The sequence below is a fragment of the Temnothorax nylanderi genome, unplaced genomic scaffold (genome assembly GCF_030848795.1).
Source record: "Temnothorax nylanderi isolate EJ_2023f unplaced genomic scaffold, tnyl_v1.0 TNYL_tig0352_pilon, whole genome shotgun sequence".
NCBI lineage: Eukaryota > Metazoa > Arthropoda > Insecta > Hymenoptera > Formicidae > Temnothorax > Temnothorax nylanderi.
Window position 1 is genome coordinate 158,267 of NW_027249414.1, and position 22,144 is coordinate 180,410.

Below are 22,144 nucleotides of genomic sequence, written 5' to 3' on the forward strand. Positions count from 1 at the left end.
CGCAATATCCTTGACGTCGAAGACGTCCAGGCGGATCAACTGCGATCCGATCTCCCCGGGCGACCTCACGGTAAGCATCCGTCGATCCTTCATCTTCGATATATACTGCGGCATACGATGCGGCATACGATCGAGATCGCGACCCGACTCCGTCAGGTCAAACAACGCGTCGAGCCCGCTGCTGCATCCTGCCTCCTCCTCGTCCCACTTCTCCACGCTGTACGAATGATCCGTCGAAATCGCGGCGAGGATATCCCCTTCCGCACCGACAGGCAAACTTTTGACGTATCTGTCGTGATAGTCGATCCATTCGTAAAAGGTATCTTGTGTCATTAGATCACTCACTAATGACGAATACAACTTCGATGGAAGTCGATCGCGAATGAAATTATACATATCATTCTCTGAACAGGTAGGATTCTTAGGACCTTCCTTCAGCCACAATTTATAGAGCTCTGTTAGCACGCTCTTTATGTTGCTGCCCTCGCGCATACGACGTACGTTGCAATTGGTTCGATTCTGATTCGTAGTCGTAAGGTACTTCGAGACGCTTGCGAGCAACAGTCTCAAATTCCGCGACGCTGAACATTCAGGATTCCAAATTTCGCGCAGCAGATCGAGCAAAGCGAAATTGACCGACTCGATATCCGTTGATGTGCGTTCGACTTCTACGATCTGATCCTCGAACGGCTCGTACAACAACGACATCAGAACTTCCTTATCTTTCAGTTCACTCTCCATGGCGCTCTTTCTCTCCATATATACGTACCGCGCGAGCTCAGACCATCAACGTTCTCGCACTTTCAAAATCTTCAAACTGATAATCTAATTGCGCGCAGATTCTTGTTTTCTTGTGCTTATATACGCCCCGAGAACCGCGTGCCTCCGATCTCGTCACCCGATGAGCGACGGAAAATAGGGTCAGAGGTAACCGCGTCGTTTCCTTCCCGAGACCTTGAAAAACGAACGAAAATAGCCGCGACGGATGTATGGGGTTAATATGGCAGCAGATAACAACGCGTCCTAGAACGTCGTTTCCTAAAGTCATCACCGTGACTGCTTTGACAAATAACCGCAATGACGACAGCAACAACATACGATCACGCGTCTCGCGCGTACCGGACACGTGATAGAGAGATCTCCGACGACGACGACGACGACGACGATCGATCACCATGGGCCGACGATCGATTACCGTCGTCGTTGTCTCGCTCGCTCGCGCCACCAGACGGGGATTCAACGACTTCGCCGTACCGTACAGCGAACAGTAGTTGTCGAACGTTCCCGCGCTTCATCGCTATCGCGACCACCGTGACCCGTGACCCGCGAACGTCCCGATCCGAGAGCGATTCGCGAAAGCGACGAATTTTCCGTACCGTACAGCGAACAGTAGTTGTCGAACGTTCCCGCGCTTCATCGCTATCGCGACCACTGTGACCCGTGACCCGCGATCGCCCCGAGAGCGATAAGCGAGAACGACGAATTTTCACAGTCAAAGCGTCTTCGCGGAAAATAAGATCGCCATCGAGTTCCGCCGACGAAGTCGAAGCGTCTTTGCGGAAAATAATATCGCCGTCGAGTTTCGCAGCCTCCAAATGAAGTTGAACAAACCTATCTACACTGGTACGTAAATCTTTTTGAGTGAAAATAATGATATTTTCGTTTTTACGTTCTCCAATTTTTTGTTTATACTCAAAATTACATGTTATCAAAATAACCTACAGTGTTTTCGTGCAACGTTACACGAGGTGAACACCGTGTCCTAGTTGATTTCTACCTCATGGAGTGTTTGTCGGGGGTCGGGGTGAGGAAGCGGAATGCATAGAGAATGTAATAAGCGATGGGCGAGGGGATGGCGTCGGCAGAGGGGCAGCGGACACGCGCGAGACGCGTGATCGCGACTACTTTCCTCCCTTGGGCGAAAAATGAGGCGGTGCCCCTCTGCCGACGTCATCCCCTCGCCCACCGCTTACGGCATTCCCCGCGCGTTCCTCACCCCGCTCCCCGACAGGCACTTCGTGAGTTAGAACCCCCACAGCTATCCTACTGGCATACCATACGCGTTATCTACCGCGTAATCACTCGTGTCGAACCTGGCTATATCACGTTTCATGTTCTCGTACGCATCGTTGCACTCGATATGATAAATCAGACTATCGGTGTCGGTGTACATAATTCTACACATGTCGCGGTACAGGGGAGACATGTACTCGTGGTGAAATTCGTATAGGCACACCTTTGACATGTCGAGGATGCACATGCCGACGTAGATCGGTTTGTCGAATTTCACCTCGAGTTTGCGCAGTTTAACGGCTACCAGATTTTCCGAAAACACGCTCCTGCTGTGGAAATTTGGTCGCGCGATCATTGCCTCCGCGCCGTATCGTCCGTCCCACTATGTCAATAATTTTACGTCGACGTCATTGCGTACATTTTCCATCGTTTTCCCGAAAACCGCATTATTCATCAAATTGTATAAATTTTTCTCGAACTCATTTTTAGCCAGTCGTCTAAATTTTGTATTGAGTTCAATGTAAGTGCGGAGCCACGCAGATTGAGCAAATTGCAATACGCAATGTATCTTTGTGACGCGAAGGTCGTGGTGCGTGCACTGCTGCAGGTTGCGATAATGGATACTCTAGATCGACCTCGAGAATATGACCCGTGGGCGAATCCGAAGCGATCGCGCTAAAGTCGAAATTCGAAACGTCTTTGACCCATCGAAAATCTGCGTAGGGCAGTGGCTGACACATCGCCCAGCCGTACAAGTTATTTACATCGAAATACATCAGGTACGATGACGGTTTCGATGGATCGTACGATTGCATGTACTTGTTGTTGGCCCGCGCGTATCTGTTTGAACATTGACTCAGGCCACCGCGAATACCGCGTTCGATAAACATGACCATGTCAATGTCAGTGAGCAGTTCAAAATTGACACGCGTATGCTTCAACATGGCGTCCCACATAAAGCCTGGTAGTAGTAGTAGTAGTAGTAGTAAGGGGGGGGTTCTACTTGAGCCCCCGATGGTACCTAGATCCTAAGATCCTTTGTACCTCCCGCTCTTTCTTTGCTAGGTGTTTTGGGGCCAGCCCTTAGCCTAGTACCAGGTTTATCAGGTCTGTTTACTCTAGCACTTTTCCAAAATCCTGGTGTCTTTAGGTACTTTAGTCCCAAGCTTTTGGGGGTCTTAATTAATTGCCTACGATGGCACCGTTTCTCCGCACGAGCCCCACTCGTGCAGCGGAACGCAGTCTGGAATATACTGGTGGAAAAAATTCCTGTGATCAAGTGGACTCGAACCCGGTACCTCGGGGTTATGAGTCTGGCGCTTTCCCACTAGACCACACTGTGCCCTTAAAGCCTGGTAAAGTGTAGTAGTACGCGGGATCAAGTCCATAACTCGCGACACTGTCGCGGAAATTTTCAAAAACGTCGGCCAATAACAAGACATCGGTTTTGAGGTATAGGTCGCTGTATTCGCCTAGGATTCGAACGAAGAATCGCTGCCAAACGTTCGCGGCGTGCGCGTAATCGCTCTCGTATACAGTGTCACCGGTCAAGGAACTGTAAAATGAATCGCGCGGTGGTAAACGAGTCCTCCAGCTTGTTCACGCAATCCACGTATTCGTATAGAAAGACACCTTTTCGCGTCAATAATTCGAAATTGTGGTCGGATAACGCGAAAAATTTGGAACGTATAATTTTTGATTTATCATTATCGAGGAAGAATGTCAATTTTGCGAGACTCGTGCTCAGAAATTTGTACGAATCGATGAATCTTAACTTTATGTCGCTTCGCGTATCTGATCTTTCGGCGGTATCTTTAACGTGTTTTGTGAATGAGATGTACTTTTCTTTTGTTATCGGTAGTACATCGATCGAGCCTTCGAACGCGGCAGCTATCTCCGTGATAATAAAATGCGCGTCGTAGCCCGATAAATTGTGGAAATTTACGGGAATGTAGTGAGAATCTTTATAATTTAGGTTGCAGTTTGAATGTGCGGGACCTCTATAACGACCGGTCAGGTGGCAATAATCGCGTACGCGATTATCATCCGGCGCGAACGGTTTTTCGCAAATGTGACAGTCCGTCGCGCTGTGAAATGTCTCCCACTCGTCTCGCGTTAAATCTACCATGCAAAGATTATCGGACAAGATAGTCTTTACGCGATGCACCAATCTTTTGAGTTTCTCGGCGAACCACGCGACGCAATCATTATCGCGACGAAATCGTTACGCTGATAACGTTTCATCATACGAGCACTGTAGTATCCTATACTAAATACCCGATGATGTTGATAGGCGTATAACGCGTGTTCCGTCTCCGGTTGTGTCTTCCTGACATATGGAAGTCGCTCTTTCCTGCTGTGATTCTTGAAGCTAAGCCACTTTTCGTCCTCGCTCGGTAGTCGGATGGCACAGTTGTTTACCTCTCGGCAGTCTGCCGTGTGAGACTGAAACTTATCGCTTGAACTAAAATAATGTAAACATCTGCAAAAAAACACAATTTTTGTAAATTTTTTATACAAAAAAATATAAAATATTCTATATATTATTAAAAAAAGTATAGGTACTTATCGATCGCAAAAGTACTTTTTGTGTCCTTTCTTATTAATTTGCGAGCTCACGAGACTCGATAGATGCTTGATCCACGCGAAATGTCCCACATTGTCGTCTCGTGGGTCCTGCACGTACAGCAGATTCACGTGTTTATCACTCTTCCGGTCGGTAAGCCGTATTGGAAGAACGTTTGACGTCTTCTGTCCCTCGATGGTATACACATTGATGGATATATCGTTGAGTCGTTCGAACTTTTTAATTTGACTCAATGTCATTAGAAATTCAATGTTTTGTAAATTCAGTACTGTTGTATAATGAGGGTATAAGGATTTCCGTTCTGAATGTCTTTCGACCAGATGTAAGGCGGCGACCACTGACCACGCAAAACACACATTGTCCATAGATTGCACATTGATCACCGCTTTCTTTGTTTTAATTTCTTGAGACAATTTTAGGTGACACCCCGCGCGTAACGGATTGTACCTATTGACGTTCACCGTCATTGAGGATTCGCGACAATGCCCACCCACTGTCGCGTTCCTGGAACTTTTCGAGGGACGCTAATGTGGGTTCAATAACGTGTTGCTCGTACCACTCGCGCAAGTTCGGTTTGTTTTTTTGTGTTAAGACTCTTATTGGCACGTTTATCGCCCGCCACAAAACTCCCCGTTGAACGCGGTGTTCACTTTGACACAGTTATGTGTTTTTATAATGTCTTGCACTCGCTCGAGCACTACGCTGCCGGCATCTTCCAAAAACTGTCGCGGTTCTATATAATCTGCATTAATTACCGCGCCGGTCATTATACGCGTTTCGAAAGCGACATCGATCTCTCGCCAAACGAGTTTTGCCGCGCGCGTGTCGCCACTGCTACCGGTGTCCGCATAATTACCACCGCTATGGATAAAATGTCTTTTTAATCGCGTCTTCGTACCCTCGAGTTGCGCGATTCTGGCCACCAACGATTGCCTATGCCCGATCGAGAGCCGCGAACGTTTGGCACTACTGCGTGCCTCAAACTGCTCGACGAATTCCGTGCATTGCAGCGCTTATGCCCATGTGAAAAATTCACCCAAGGTAGCGACTTGGTGGGACAGCTCTAATAGATCGCGTTCGGTTTGCTCGGATTGTTCCATGTTTTATTTATTTCGCACTATTTTTTTATTAAATCGTTTCACAGAGTCTTTTACAGAGCACTTGCACGTGATAATGTTTAACCATAAAATAATGAAGAAACCGTAATACTTTTCGACCGATGTATCGCTGCACATATGCTCTCAAATCATACTGCTACGGCTTGACGCTCTTCATCCCTCGTTATATACCCTTTGCTCTCTCTCTCTCTTTCTCGCTCCAACTGAATCTTGAAAGATCATTTCTTTCTTTTTTTAGCGCACTGCGTAAATAGATTGTTTAGTCTACGCGATAACACCCCCTTTTCCTAGAAAAATTTGTTTATGGCGCCCGCGAAACATGTCCCGACAGGTTCGATGCGTCATCGATAAAACATACTCCTACACGTTCGCTATCGAGTTAGTCTTACCATTATACGCCGCCTAGCGGACCCCCCACGCCCTACTTGTGCACGTGAGTCATACACGTGAGTCATCCCGGTGATGTCATCGTGAGTCATACACCTGGTATATCAAGGTCACCCGGCCCCCTTTTCCCGCGTAATCCGATACCCCCTGTAATCCGATACCCATGTAATCCGATACCCTTGTAATCCGATACCCTTGTAATCCGATACCCTTGTAATCCGATACCCTTGTAATCCGATACCCTTGTAATCCGATACCCTTGTAATCCGATACCCTTGTAATCCGATACCCTTGTAATCCGATACCCTTGTAATCCGATACCCTTGTAATCCGATACCCTTGTAATCCGATACCCTTGTAATCTGATACCCTTGTAATCTGATACCCCCCTTCCCCCGCTCACCCCCGCGTTATCCGATACCCCCCTCCCTCACCCCCCTCGGAGATCCCGGTTAGAACCGGCCTAGTATAACTACTTTCTTACGGCCTTACGATTACAACTAAAACATTGTTACGTGCAATGGCCTTGATACCATGATAGTCTAAAACTATCGAAACTATTAAATATAACTGGGGCTTCCATTATTTGTACAAGGTCTAAATTACTTAAAGCAAGTTAAAAATTGATACTTATTGAACAACCAATTGTTTGTCTCCAAAGGCCATTAAATTATATTATGCTACAATATTATTTTGTATGCAATAATTTAAATATCATTGAAATAGAGTGAAAGAAAAAAAAGTATTAAGAATATGGATTGTTTACTTCCAAAATATTAAGAATATAAAAGTTTATGTTTCTGTTAAAGTGCGTTTTTGTTCTATTTTTAGAATTTTTAATTTATGCTTAGAAATTACAAAAATTGCAAAAATCACAGAAATAGTATAACTGATTGATGGTATAAATTCATATTCGTTCTATTAATCTCAAATAGAAGAATGTACATTTTTCGTAAAAGGACACGGCATTGGACGACGATTATATGTTCTGCCAGAATATCGTACAGAAGGCATACATTTTTCATTAAAAGCATGGGAACCCGACCAGCCGGATTCCATAACGTTTGTGTTCACTGCCGATGACGGATTAAAATCTCGTTACATTCTTAAGATTGGAGCTTTAGATAATGAAAAAGTACTTCTCTATTATCAATCGGAAGAAAAGGGTAATTTAAAATTATGTTATAAGAAATATGTGTTTGTTCCGCCAATAATAAATAACAAAAGGTGCGTATATTTAATCGACTATAATTGGCCAAAATTTTCACAATTACACGACGTTTCGACCCAAGCTTCGGGTCCTTCTCAAGTAATCTAACAACAAACAATTATAAAAATCGCAGCGTCAATACAGCGGGTCAAAACATGTACGGAATTTAAATCGTGACTTTGACTTTGACTTTGACTTTGACCTTCCTTTTTATTGTAGGTATGTAGACGATAGTTTTGCTATAATTCCGATGTCAAGACTAAATGACATACTTGATGTGTTCAATAGTTACCACCCGCGATTAAATTTCACATATGAACTAGAAAACAACGATGGCCTCCCGTTTCTCGACACGATAGTCATCCGCGATGGAAATAGATTGACCTCGAATTGGTATAGAAAACCAACGTTCTCCGGCCGTTACACGAATTATTTCTCTAGCCATCCATTGAAATATAAAGTGAATACAATTACAAGCTTGGTCGATCATGCTGTTCTATTGTCTGATGCTCGCTACCATGATTCAAACATCAATTTAGTCAAAAAAATTTTGGTGAATAACTCCTTCCCAATGGATCTCATTAATAAGCACATCAATAATAGAATTAAGCAGCTGCGACACAAACCAGATATTGCTAGCTCGCCGGTTCAATTTGATCCTCGACGTTGCGTGGTACTACCATATGTTAAAGATCTTGGCGGGACTATAAGTCGCACACTCAGTAATGTTGGTATTACTACAGTTTATACTGTCCCCAAAAAATTAGATACCATCATAAAAAAGGGCAAGGATCGTCTCGATAAAAACCAGTCTACTGAGGTGGTTTATAGAATCAACTGTAACGATTGTTGTGCTTCCTATATTGGTCAAACGAAGCGATACTTGAAAACTCGCGTCACGGAACATTTCAATGATATAAAAAAGATTGATCATCAGCATTCTGTGGTCAGCAAGCACCGCGTTTCTCTCGGCCACGAATTTAAATGGTCTGAAGTTGAGATACTTCATAAAGAAAAAAATACTAAAAAAAGAGAAATCGCTGAAATGTTTCTCATCAAAAAATATTCCGATACCATTAATTTACAGAAAGATACGGACAACTTAAACCCTATTTATGACAACGTCATCTCTTGTTTATAATTTGTATTGGGGTCACCCGCTCCGTCAACCTTTCGATCTGTTCTCAACTACATGACGCGATATGTTCAGTTCGTTTCTGATTTCCATCGCATAAACATGTAATTGCTGTGCCGTTCTGACGATACTTCGTTAACTCAACGAGCATGATACGAACCGGTGCCTTTGGAAAACTTTCTCTGTGTAACTAAGTTTTTTCTTTGTTCGTGTTCCTTTTTACTTTTTTGACAACTTACTGACAAATATATTTTTTAGCACTCTGTGACTTTTCTATCAAAATTTCACGACTTGTTGACTGAGAATTGTTTGATAATGGCACGTTTTCCTCATCAGGTATTTTTAAGTGTTACTCACGATTTAAATTCCGTACATGTTTTGACCCGCTGTATTGACGCTGCGATTTTTATAATTGTTTGTTGTTAGATTACTTGAGAAGGACCCGAAGCTTGGGTCGAAACGTCGTGTAATTGTGAAAATTTTGGCCAATTATAGTCGATTAAATATACGCACCTTTTGTTAAAATTATGTTGTAAGAACGAAAATTTTTTAAAAATTAATCTTTCTCTTTTTTTCTCTCTCTCTTGATCATTTATTAGACATAATTTTGGTGAAGAAGAAAACATTACCGCATTTATTATATCTTGGCAAGTGGAGTAGCTTTGTTATTCGCATACCCCGAGGACATGTTCTCCTTTATTATGAAGGAGCATCAAATCCGCTATTCGAATGGAAACATCCTGAACCAGACAAAGCATTCTTACCAATCTATTACTACTATAATAGTGAGAAAGGACACGCGATAGGAGTTGCTTTCGATTGTGCCTCAAGTATATTTTGCTATCCAAAATAAGAACTTGTAATTACTTTTAAAATCTTCTTTCGTTATCTTTTGTTCAATTGTTATGCAGGATGCCATATAGAGAATACACAAACCGATCGCTATACTAGAATATTACCATTATCGACGTGGTCCAAAGAAGAAATAGTCAGACCTAATAAACTAATGTTGATGATCCGTGCCAAAGGTGTCATTCTAATACCATTACTTTTAATGCCTGCCACACCAGGGTGAGTAAAAATATTTATTTCACAAATCTTTTATTCTTATTTATAACGTATTATATTTTACAGATTTTATGTGCTTACACTAGGCGAACGAGGTCAATGGATATATTTTCTAAAAAATACATATCCTAGAGTAAGAGTTTATCACAAACAGAAAGCACCTAAGTTTATATTTAATACGAATTTCTGGACAAATATTACTATAAAGTAATCTAATTGAATATACATTTATATTTCATTGGATATAATTTAAATGTGTAACTGAAATAATTTATGGTTTTCTACGATTTCACCGAGAAGATGGTCTGAAAATACAATCCAAGTATTTTGCAATGAAACAAACGTCTTTTATTATGTGCATCGTCAACCGTTCATCTTTTATTTCTTTTCGCTCGCCGTGGATCCGAAAGGTTGGGCCACTTGGAGTGCGAATTGTATACCATCAGGTATTAACCGAAAGAGAGTATGAAAAAGATTGAATTTCAGAAATAAACTCTCTAGCAAAAAGCTTTATTCTAAATAATATTTATAGATCTAATGATGTTTATACATTAATATTATTTATTTATTAATGATTCTTATTAATAGTTATTTATTATAAAGTACAAAAAGCAATAATCACTATTACATCGTGCTCTAATTGTTTACCTTGCATCTTATTGTTCAGTCATTTAATTGTGTACAGATATAGATGGACCCTCTTTAGATGGTGGATGGTCAGAATGGGGACCATGGACGTGTAGTGCTAGTTGCAACGGTGGCATAGGAACTAGAAGACGATATTGTAATTCACCGGAGCCTAATGTACGGGGAGAACCTTGTATAGGACCCAGTAGCATGACAGGTCGTTGCAATACGATTCTTTGTGGCGACATAACTGACGGTATGCCGACGCGGACCATTATTTACTTATAATACTAATATTTAATAGCGTTCTTATTTTTCTACAATTTAATGGAATATTTTGTTTTAGAATCCTATCTAAAAAAAGGCATGTTAAATCATACTAGTATATAAAAAAATTATTTTACTAAATTTTTCTGAATATGAAGGAATATACAGGATGTCTAATATGTAGGGTAGGTAATCCAACAATGAACCATGTAAATTTCAGAGACTTATATCTCTCTTAATTATTGAGTTGAAGATCTGTGTTTTTGCATACAGTTCATGAATTTAGTTGGCTACATACTGTATAAGATGACTCATAAGTTATTTTTAAAGTTTAGCCACAATTTCGATTTTTTTAAAACAATGTCAAATAGTTTATTGTGTACACACAATGAACCTAGACATTTTTAACAATAAACCACATGTTTTATACTGTGAATTGTTAGTGTTATTTTAGTTTTACTATGTTTTAAAATGTTTATTTAGGAAAGAGATAATTACTAGGTGCGCAACTAAGTTTCCGGGTTTTTTTGATCAATAAAAAATGGAAAATTTCAAAAGAAATACAAAAAATAGTTTATTCAAAGTATCGTCCCTCGCTAGCTATACATTTTCGCCATCTCTCTGGCAATACATGAATACCGCGACAATAAAACGACGCGTCTTTGGACCGAAACCATTCATCCAACCAATTTTGCACTTCTTCGAAATTGGTCAAGTGTAGCCCAGCCAAGCCATGCGCCATCGACCGGAACAAGTGATAATCGGAAGGCGCCAGGTCTGGCGAATACGGCGGGTGCGGTAGCAGATCCCATTTCAGCGTTTTGATGGTGTCCTGGACGATGGAACTGCGATGGCACGGAGCGTTGTCGTGCTGCAATATCACTCGTTCGTGTCTCGTGTCCCATTCTGGCCGTTTTTCGAGCAATGTATGGTTTAAATTGATCAGTTGTTGTCGGTAGCGATGCCCATTGACAGTTTCGCCCGGTTTCAGCAGCTCATAGTACACGATTCCTTTCTGGTCCCACCAAACGCAGAGCATTGTCTTCTTTCCAAAACGATTTGGCCGTGCCGTCGATGTTGATTCTTCACCAGGTGAAAGCCACGATTTTTTGCGTTTGGGATTCTCTAAATATATCCACTTCTCATCGCCAGTAACAATTCGATGAAGAAAACTCTTTCTTTCATGCCGCAAAAGCAAAATTTCGGAAGTGGCTCTTCGATTTTCCATCTGTCTCTCAGTCAACTCATGCGGCACCCATTTTCCTTCTTTTTGAATTTTTCCCATGGCATGTAAACGTTTGGAAATACCTTGGTGAGTCATGTTTAATGCCTCCGCAAGTTGATCTTGTGTTTGCGTATCATCTTCATCCAATAACGCTTGCAGATCGGCGTCCTCAATTGTTTTTGGTCTTCCGGAGCGCTCCTTGTCCTCAGTGTCGAAATCGCCACTTCTGAAGCGTTTAAACCAATCTTCACAGGTAGTTTTCGATGGTGCATGTTCGCCGTAGGCCTCCTCAAGCAAACGACGTGCTTCAGCTGCATTTTTTTCAAGTTAATGCAGAAAAGAAAAGCTTCCCGCAAATGCTGTTTATTTGGCACAAAACTCGACATCTCCGTTGTTAGAAAAAATATTTTTGCGTTGCGATATGTGTTTATATAACGACTGGTTATTGTTAACAGATGTCCAAGCTATAACTTCAGACAACTTCAGACATGTAAGTCGAGTACATGTGTTATTGGTGCCATCTATGTGTGAAACCCGGAAACTTAGTTGCGCACCTAGTATAAGACATGATAAGTAAGGTTAGGATAGTATGACTTTAAATTAAAGCTAACTTAATTATGTTATGTTTTTATTATTTGAAGCTCACAATCAAAATTATTATTTTTAATCAGACTTTTTCTCACTTAGATTATTATTTATTGTAGCAATTAGTCAGTTTAATAAGATTTATAACACAGATAACTATAGTAAAAAACAGAATGGTTTATTGTAAACTATATAACATTTTTTACGATAATCTTCAAAAAATACGGTAAAATAGTGCAACAGAAGAAAGTTGCTTACAGAATTATAAAGCCAAATATACACACAAAATTATAAAATAATAAAAAAAATAATAGATATAACAACAAAAACATGAAAAATACGTAAAACTTACAAAAAAAACTTTGTAACCTAAAAAGCGCAAAATGTGGCCACGAACGGCCGTCCTTCGCGCGATTTGCCGGCCGATTGGGGAGCCGAAGAAGGGTTCAAATGCGAGTCGTTGCATGACAACAAGTACAATCTGGCAACATTACATTTATAAAATATCACAATAGTTCATAGTGTACTACTAGTTCATTGTTGGACTATTCCTTCATGTGATCTTAAAAAATCGATTTTTTCGAAAATTCGTATTATCATTATTTATCCTTCTTGATATCCTATAACTTTTGTTTAATATATATGTTTTTCCATTTATATGCATAAAACAAATATCCGGACTGACTGACTGACTCATCGATGCCCAGCCCAAACCCCTAAACATAGAAACATAAAAATCGGGGAGTATATTCCTTCCACGACGTAAGCACACTAAAAAGGAATTTTTAGAAATTTGACCCCCAAGGGGGGTAAAAAGAAGTAATGTGTTTTTACGGATTCTGCTTGATGAGAGGCCTGAGAGCCTGATGAGATATTGACTTGGTTTTTGCTTACAAAGATTACCCATACAAATGTTTGAAAACGTAATTCAGGATTTTAGATACCGTAGCGAAGCACTGGTATCAAGCTAGTCTTCCATATTTTTCGATATCTGCCTAGAGCAATTAAAATGGGATTCCTTGTATATTCGTAATTATATATTTTTCGTAATTATTTTTATACCATATAAGAGAAATGTTATATTCTGTGGACTCTACTATTTTTCTTTCAAATTTTCCTATCACTATTTTTTTCTTTATATTTGTTTACGTGACTAAACGAGATCGAGAAATCAAGAGGAAACTTCCCCAAATAGACAAGACATATGCGATTGCGTTTTTATCAACTTTGTTTGATCTACGACTATAAACCTGGCGACATGGCGCTGTAACCGTTATAAGCACATAACGGAAATTTCTATTTGTTTGAACCGACAATAAAAATATAAGACTATGCGTTGTCTGTTAATACAAAAACAGAGTCACGAGATAAACCGGACCCAGAACTCTATAAATAAAAAAGAAATCGGCGATAATAAAAAAATGGATGAGTCACTGGAAGAGAGCTTGAATCCCCAAAATAGGACGGTGGAGGCCTTACGACAAGACTCGCCAATGGACAACCGTAAAAATCGATAACTGTACCTAGCTCGCCAATAGATAGACGAAAACTCAAATCCCGGGTGAAAAACACAGAACAAAAAGCTTTAATAGACGTCCACTAGACGTCCATCATGGAGATTCAAAACCTTTATTAGACATCCATGTAACTTTTCATGGATGTCTACTGGACATCCATAGTTCCGCATTACCTCCATTTGATCTCCATTAGACGTATTGGTAGATATATTTTAGACGTCATATAGATCAATCATAGATGTTTCATGGAGCTTCGATAGATAATCAAAATATGTTAACTAAACCTTTTATAGATTCTTTACGGATATGCGCCTTGTTTACTCTTATGGCAAAATACACTCAAGTAGGTGAATAACGGGGTCCCCCGTGCTCGGGTGCAACCGAGGGGAAGCGGGGGGGGGGGGGCGCGCGCACGCGAAGGGAACGCCATAAAAGATGGGCGAGGGGGACGAGGGGGGCATGGGGTGGGGATGGGTGAGGGGGGGTGAAGGGTGGACAGGTGCGAGGGGAAACAGGGGGGGTGAGGGGGACAGGTGCGAGGGGAAATTTCCCCTGTAACCGGACAAACATTCCCCTGTAACTGAACAAAAGTGTATCGCTGTCCAATCAGATCGCGGTACGAAGACTCGAGGCTGTCCAATCAGATGCGAGTATTTTGTGGGAACACCTGTTCCTAGGCGGGTGATGGGGAATTTCGCGCCGCAGTGTTGCTACCTTGCGGTAACCTGAAAGACGTAAATTCCCTAGGCGGGTGATGGGGAATTTCGCGCCGTAGGGTTGCCACCGGGGGGGTGGGGGGATCGTTGTTCCCGGGCGCTCCGAGAGGGCGCTCGAATCGGCGTTATCGACCGCGTTATCGGCCGCGAGCGGAAATCGCGACTAATTTTTTATCGCGCGCGTTCGAACTCGTTCGAGATCGCTCTTGTCAGTTCCTCCTTTTGTTTTTTTCGCAGGATGCGGCGAGCGGATGTCCCCTTTCCGGAAGGGTGTATCCTGTAGGTACATCCTCCGTTGAGATAACAGCGGATGTCCCCTTCCCGGAAGGGTGTATCATGTAGGTACATCCACCGTTGAGATAACGAACGAGTATAAATTGAATTGGCGCGACGGCGTAAAGCGCATCGGAACGGGAAAAGTTAATGTGGGTTTTTTTCTTCTAACGTGGTATGAGCGACGAGTACGTAGAACTTTGCAAACCGGTGCGCGTGAAAATCGGGAAACCGATCGCGAAAATCAACGATCCGTTCGCGAGGAAGTGTTGCGGATCGGATTTGTGGAGAGTCAACGTAACGAGATATCTGATCGATCGCGAAATCGGAATTCCCGATCGTCGATCAAACCGGAGGTCTCTTCAATACCAAATATTTTGGAGAAGAGTGGCGGAGAATGGAATCTGTTACTATTGACTGAGACGCGTTAGCGGCGCTATTGCAGCATTATCTAGAGAGAGTGGTGCGACGTAAAGCGCACCGGGAATGGGATAAGTTACAGTTGTTTTTTTTTAAATAAGGTATGAGTGACGAGTACGTAGACCTTTGCAAAAGTTGGGTCTGGTCGAAAAGATACGGGAAACCGATCGTGAAAGTTAGCGAACCGCTCAGGAGGGATGGGGATCCGCGCCGCGTCGACGTAACGAGATATCTGATCCGTCGCAAAATCGGAATCGCCGATCGTCGATCTCACCGGCGATATCTCAAAGCTGGTATATATCATGAAAGAATGATTATACGCGATGGGGATGTAGTTACTGCTGATTTAGTCGCGTTAGAGGAGCTGATGTAGCATTAGCGATGCGTACTCGCGAATGAACGATCGCCGTTATTACTCGTCCGAGGAATCGGACGGCGAACTGCGCTGTTACGAGTCCATGCCCAAGTTCTCGTCCGATTCGGACGACGAATCGGCGAGAGTCGACGCGTCGTTGCCGTCAAACGTATGCGCGTCGGTGGCGAAGGAGGACGCGCGATGGAATCTGGCGACTCATCATCTGCGAAGGGAGACCGGGGCGCGAACTGCGCGCGAGCGAGCGTGGATAGAGACGACAATGGCAAACTCCGTTAGGGCGAAGGATTATATGCGTTGCCTGCCGCTCGAGTATTATCTTTACTATCAGACGGTGGACGGAGGAGAGAAGATACGTAGGATTCAGACCTACAAGTCTTGTCGTCTTTTCGAACGAGTGAAATTCAGTGTTCCCGAGGGTGGAAGATCCTTCTGGATGGGATGTGGGAAGAGTGCGACGAGTTGCTCGCCGCGGACGTCCGCGACGCGGACGGGTACCGCGCGTGGGGACGACGATGCGACGAGTGTCTGCGGCTCTTGCGGGAGAGGTGTCGAGTCAGACAATCTGGGGGGCGAGGAAACACGGGAGCCGTGAACGCTCTGGTGGCTCGAATAGCGCGATTGGAAGGTTCGAGGGAGGATCTGCGCCGACGATTCGAACGCGTCGTAGGTGCCGGTTTGGACGGTGGGGACGGCGGTAGCAGCAGCGGCGTTAGCGGAGGATTTTTGTGGGTCGAGATCGATACGGCGTTCCAAAGTCGCGTACTCACCGGCGCTGTGACGAACTCTACGTACATCAAACCAGCGCGATTTCTCGAGGATGCGAAGGGCACCGTGCTCGAAAAAGTGCAGGATGATTTGAACAGATACGTGTGTCTGAAGGTCAATGTCATATTCAATGGAAAATTCGTAGCGGACGTTAAGACCGATGTGAAGAGTATCGCTACGCGGAACGAACAGCTCCTCCAAGGGTCCGATCTGGGCGAGTGGTACGAAAAGCACGTGCGCGACGCGATTCTAGCGGCGTTGGACGATTTTCAGGAACGCGACAGCGGATGGGCGTTGTCGCGAATACTCAACCTAACGGTGAACGTGAACAAGTGTAATCCCATGCGCGTGGGATGTTGGATAAAGATACCGCTAGGTATAAGACTTAAACAGGCGGTGGTCAACGTGCTGTCGGAGAACGACACGTGTTTCGCGCGTGCGGTGGTCGCGGCTCTGTATCCCGCCAAGCACAACGCCGAACGATGCGGCTCGTATCCCGATTACTCGACGGTGCTGAATCTCGACGGGATCAAGTTTTCCATAGATCTGAAACAGATCGGAAAGTTCGAACGTCAAAACGACGTATCGATCGACGTATTTACAACTCGGGAAGGAATCGAAAAAAAAGATAAGTTTGGACGAGGCGCCGACCGCAACGCGATCGTGCCTCTGCGGTTAACCGACGATAAGAGGGATAGACACGTAAATCTCCTGTATCTGCGCGATACGCTACGCGGCGTCAACAGGGGCCATTTCGCCTTGATAAAGAATCTGTCGCGATTGGTGAATTCGCAATTGACCGCGAAACGTTGCGCGAAGCACGTTTGCGATCGGTAAGTAAAAAAACCTGAGGAATAAGGAAACGACGCGGTGTTATTTTATATACGCATAGTAATCGCACGCATGTTACTTCGCAGATGTTTACACTATTTCTATACGCGCGAAAAGTTGGCCGCTCACAGCGTCGACTGCGGCCGAATGAACGACTGCGCCATCGTTCTTCCGAACGAGGACGATAAGTGGCTGTCGTTCGACAATCACGACAGAAAGGAGCGACTCCCCTTCGTGGTGTACGCGGATCTGGAGTGTTCTTGAACAGCGGGAGAGGGAGAATGCCGAAGGAGGCGCGAGAACGAAAAGATACGCTTATCAGCGTCACGTACCGTTCAGCCTGGGCTACTATCTGTGCTGCACCTACGACGATACCGTATCCACGTACAGATATCGTCGCGGCGACGACTGCGTTTCGTGGTTCGTGAACGAGCTTCGCGTTCTCGCACGTCACGCAATAATTAAATTCTCCACCAATATATCGATGGTAGAACTTACGGAGGACGAGAAACTCGAATTTTGGCGCGCGACGCATTGTCACGTGTGTCGGAAAGCGTTCCAACCGGAGGACAAGCGCGTGCGAGATCACTGTCATCTAAACGGACGGTACAGAGGTCCGGCGCATTCTCGTTGCAATCTGAATTACAGAAACGTGTACGTGATTCCCGTGTTCTTCCACAATCTGTCGGGTTACGACGCGCACTTTATCATCGAGAAAATCGCGAACGATTTCGAGGGTGGGGTCGAACTCCTGCCGCTTACGAACGAAAATTACATATCTTTCTCGAAGACCGTTAAGGAGACGCAAACGGACGGGATGTGGAATCGACTCGTGAAGCTTCGATTCGTAGACTCGTACAAATTTTTAGCCGCGAGTATCGAAACCCTGGCGTCCTATCTGGACAAGAACAAGCTGAGAATAACGCGCTCGGAGTACGCTGATTTGAGCACGGAGAATCTCGATCTGCTCACTCGCAAGGAAGTATTTCCGTACGAGTACGTCGACAGCGCGGACAAACTGCGGGAGACCGAGCTTCCGCCGCGCGAGATCTTTTACAGCTCCTTGACCGACGAGACCGCGAGCGAGAGCGACTACGAGCACGCGACGAGGGTCTGGCGACGTTTTTGCGTGCGGGATCTCGGCGAGTACAGCGATCTGTATCTCAAGACCGACGTGCTTCTTCTGGCGGATATCTTTGAAAATTTTCGGGACACGTATTTAGCGAGTTACGGGCTGGATCCCGCGTATTATTATACGTTGCCGGGGTACACGTGGGACGCCATGTTGAGGTACACCGGCGTGCATTTCGAGCTGCTCACCGACATCGACATGGCGATGTTCGTGGAACGCGGAATACGCGGCGGCCTCAGTCAATGTTCGCTCAGGTACGCGCGAGCCAACAACAGGCACGTACCGACGTACGATTTGTCCCAGCCCACTACGTATCTCATGTATTACGACGTGAACAATCTGTACGGCTGGGCTATGAGCGAATCGCTGCCGTACGCGAATTTAAAAGTGGCTCAACGACCCCGAGAATTTCGACGTGACGACCGTGCCGACGGACAGCGAGGTCGGTTACATTCTGGAGGTGGATCTAGAGTATCCGCCGGAACTGCACGACGCCCACGCGGACCTGCCGCTGTGCCCGACGCGCGATAAACCGCCCGGTAAGTGGCAGGAGAAACTGCTCGCTACTCTCTACGACAAATCGCGCTACGTGACGCACTATCGTAACCTGCAGCAATGTCTGCGACTCGGTTTGCGTCTGACGCGCGTTCGTCGAGTGCTGCGATTCGCCCAGTCACCGTGGCTTCGCGGCTACATCGAGCTGAACACGACGTTCAGGACGCGCGCGAGCAACGAGTTCGAACGGAACATGTACAAACTGATGAACAATGCCGTCTTCGGCAAAACAATGGAGAACGTGCGCGATCACGTGGACGTGCGTCTCGTGACGCGATGGGACGGGAGGTACGGCTACCTACGTCTTCTCGGAGAATCTGGTCGCGATCGAGCTGCGGAAGCTCGAGGTAAAATTCAACAAGCCGGTCTACGTGGGTATGTGTATTCTCGAGATATCCAAGACGCGTCTCTACGAGTTTCACTACGACTACATGGCGCCGCTCTATCGCGACCGGTGTCGAATTTTTTACACGGATACCGATAGTCTGATCTATTCGCTGGAGTGCGAAGACGCGTACGAGCGTATGAGGCGCGACATAGACAGGTTCGACACGAGCGATTACGCGGAGAATAACGCGCACGGTATGCCGCGCGTCAACAAGAAGGTGCCCGGTCTGATGAAGGACGAGAACAACGGCGCGATCATGACGGAGTTCGTGGTCCTCAGGGCGAAGATGTACACTTACAGGGTACTCGGACGCGACGACACCAAGAGAATAAAGGGCGTTAAAAGAAACGTAGTCGCTAAGAGGATCACGTTCGAGGATTATGTGGCGTGCCTGCGGGACGCGCGCGAGATGAGGACGCGCCAGTCGCGCCATACGCTCGACGTTGCACGAGGTTTACACCGTGTCGGAGCAAAAACTAGCTCTTAGTCTGCACGACGATAAGCGATACGTGACGTTGGACAGCGAGGAAACGCTTCCGTGGGAACATTACTGGTGGGAATACCGTTGTAAAAAAAAAGCAATATCATACGCTTTCTAAAATTGTTTTATCGTAGAAAAATCAATAGTACGTAAGAAACAAACCAATGAATGTGTAAATTTTTTATTAACAATAAAGTACACGTTGCGCGTATTTACGAATGTCTAATTATTTCTGTTACAACACAGACGCCTTATCTATCCAGGAATTGTGCGAACTGTCCATCCCCAACCACTTTACGTACGCTCGATTGCCGCGCTTACGCAGGACCTTTTCCACGAGATAGACGTCGGGATTGGAGACGCGCAGCAATTCGTGTTCGTAGAATCCTCCGGCTATCGCTTCTCCGCGAACGTCTTTCAGCAGATACGTAACGGGATTGGTCCTTTGTACTTTGGCTACGCGAAATATCTCGGTGGTCCAATTGGGAGTGTAGCCCTTTTCGAAGATCGTTTTGAATTTGCTCACGCGCACCGGATCGTCGACTTGAAATCTCGCCGGTGCGGCGATCTTCGCGCGACTGTACACCGTGCGCAACAGTTTTTCGGCGAGGGTGGGCGTCACGTCCGTCGGACGCATTCCAATCGTTCTGTGTCTGCGACGATTGTAATTCGACAAGAGGCGCGGCAGCGAGTCTATCCATCTGTACGATCCCTGGAGCGTGAAGAGCTTCCACATGTCGTTTTTCAACGTGCGATTGAATCTCTCCACCACCGACGCTTTCATCACCGAATACTGGGAGTGGTGATTCACCTTGCGCGCGTCGACGATTTTGCGCGCGTCGGCGTTGTAGAATTCTTTTCCGTTGTCCGTTTGCAGATTCCTAGGGTGTCGCGCGTCCTCGCGAAAGATCTTTCCGAGAGCCGTCGCGACCTCCTTTCCGCTCTTAGTCTTGAGCGGGATCGCCCAGGCGTACTTGCTCAGCACATCGATGACCGTCAGAATGTAATTGTGACCCGCGTTTTCGCGCAAATAGGGACGCATCTCGACCACGTCGGCCTGCCACAGGTCGTCGTAACCGCGCACCACGACGCACAGTGTTCCATTTTTGGACAAAAATCGCTCGCCAGCGTAAAAATCAACCAATTTTAATGAATTTTTTTTTAAAATGCGGGGGAAAACTCCAGCAATAATGAGGGACTGCGGAAAATTGGATACTTATAAACCTAACCTATAAAAAAACGTATTTTCTAGTATTTACAATACTAGAGCCTTGGAGTTTTCCAAGTCTACCTATATTTTCATGCTCATTAATCTATAATTGAAATTACTTTTGTGTTTATAATACCATTCTAGCGCAAAAATTTATTACGAAAATTGTTATTCAATTATTTGTCTTTTTCAACTAATTTTCTTATGGAATTGACTTTTGGCGAATAAATGTATTTTTCTCTTAATGCTATAAGGCCCATTTATGGAGGCCGTAACCATTAACTTATGCTGTAATTCTTAATAAATTGACCAATCGCAGTCGATTACTCTTGTAATAACCGACTACGATTGGTTAATTTTTTACAGATTGCAGCATAAGTTAACAGTTATGGCCTCCATAAATGGGCCTATAGTCTGATTCTTATAAATTAGCGGAAATTATACTTTCACGGAAAAAAATTTAGCTGAATTTAGTCGTAAAATATGGATAACCAATATTTTTTGCAGCAAGAGCTATATTTTTTGCAGCGAGAGCTATAGTTTAGCAATAGTAGCAAAACCTTTTGTTCTCGCTGCAAAAAATGTTACTCTCGTTGCAAAAAATGTTAGTTATTTATATATTACGACTATTTTAGCTATAGTAGCTAATCTTTTTTTTCCGTGTTTCCATTTATGTACAATTAAAAAATTAGGTAATTTTGCCGAATAGGGCCTTTTCCGAATTTTGATATTTTTTGGCGGCTCTCTTGCTAAAAATCTTTGTTGTGACTCCAACAATGATAATCAATCGGGGGAGCCCGAAAAATATGTAACCTACCTATTTTTTATCTACTTTTTTCCAGTGTAATTCGCCGGATTTTCCGACGTTACAAATATATGATGGTATTTTGTATTCTGTATTTTGTATTCGGTAAAGTGAAACTACAGCAGACAGGCAAGGTTACCGCAGGGTTAGCTGCGGCTCACAAACGATTGTTATGGTTTTGTTCGTCGCGTACTATCCCTCGCCTTCCTTTTTTCTCGCTCCCACTCGGCTTTATGTACACAACAGTACAAGACATTGACTGCTTTATTTGGATAATAGAATATACCAACACTTTCCTTCAGTAGACGAACAGAGCTACATGTGCTTAGACCACGGATTGCGAAGACTGTGTTCTAAAGTTAAAATATTTTCAGGACTAAAATTGGTTATTCAAGTTTCTTCCTATAAAGTACTTCTATAAAGTACTTTTAAGTCTGTCCAGCTTACTTTTTA

General features: G+C 44.3%; 2 protein-coding genes across 2 annotated transcripts in view; both read left to right on the forward strand.

Annotated features, from left to right (window-relative positions):
* The window catches only part of LOC139781654 (uncharacterized), a 120,333-nt gene extending 110,808 nt beyond the window's left edge, over positions 1–9,525 (forward strand). The window contains exons 2-4 of the mRNA XM_071720522.1: positions 7,041–7,271; positions 9,050–9,280; positions 9,362–9,525. Of these exons, the coding sequence (XP_071576623.1) occupies positions 7,041–7,271; positions 9,050–9,280; positions 9,362–9,525 (626 nt within the window). The remainder of the gene's footprint in view (positions 1–7,040; positions 7,272–9,049; positions 9,281–9,361) is intronic.
* Positions 9,526–15,962: 6,437 nt separating this feature from the next.
* LOC139781655 (uncharacterized) lies at positions 15,963–19,682 on the forward strand. Its single transcript, XM_071720523.1, has 5 exons — positions 15,963–17,122; positions 17,207–17,359; positions 17,460–18,582; positions 18,641–19,066; positions 19,122–19,682. The coding sequence occupies exons 1-5, from the start codon at positions 15,963–15,965 to the stop codon at positions 19,680–19,682; spliced, it is 3,423 nt and encodes a 1,140-aa protein (XP_071576624.1).
* The last annotated feature ends 2,462 nt before the right edge of the window (positions 19,683–22,144 follow it).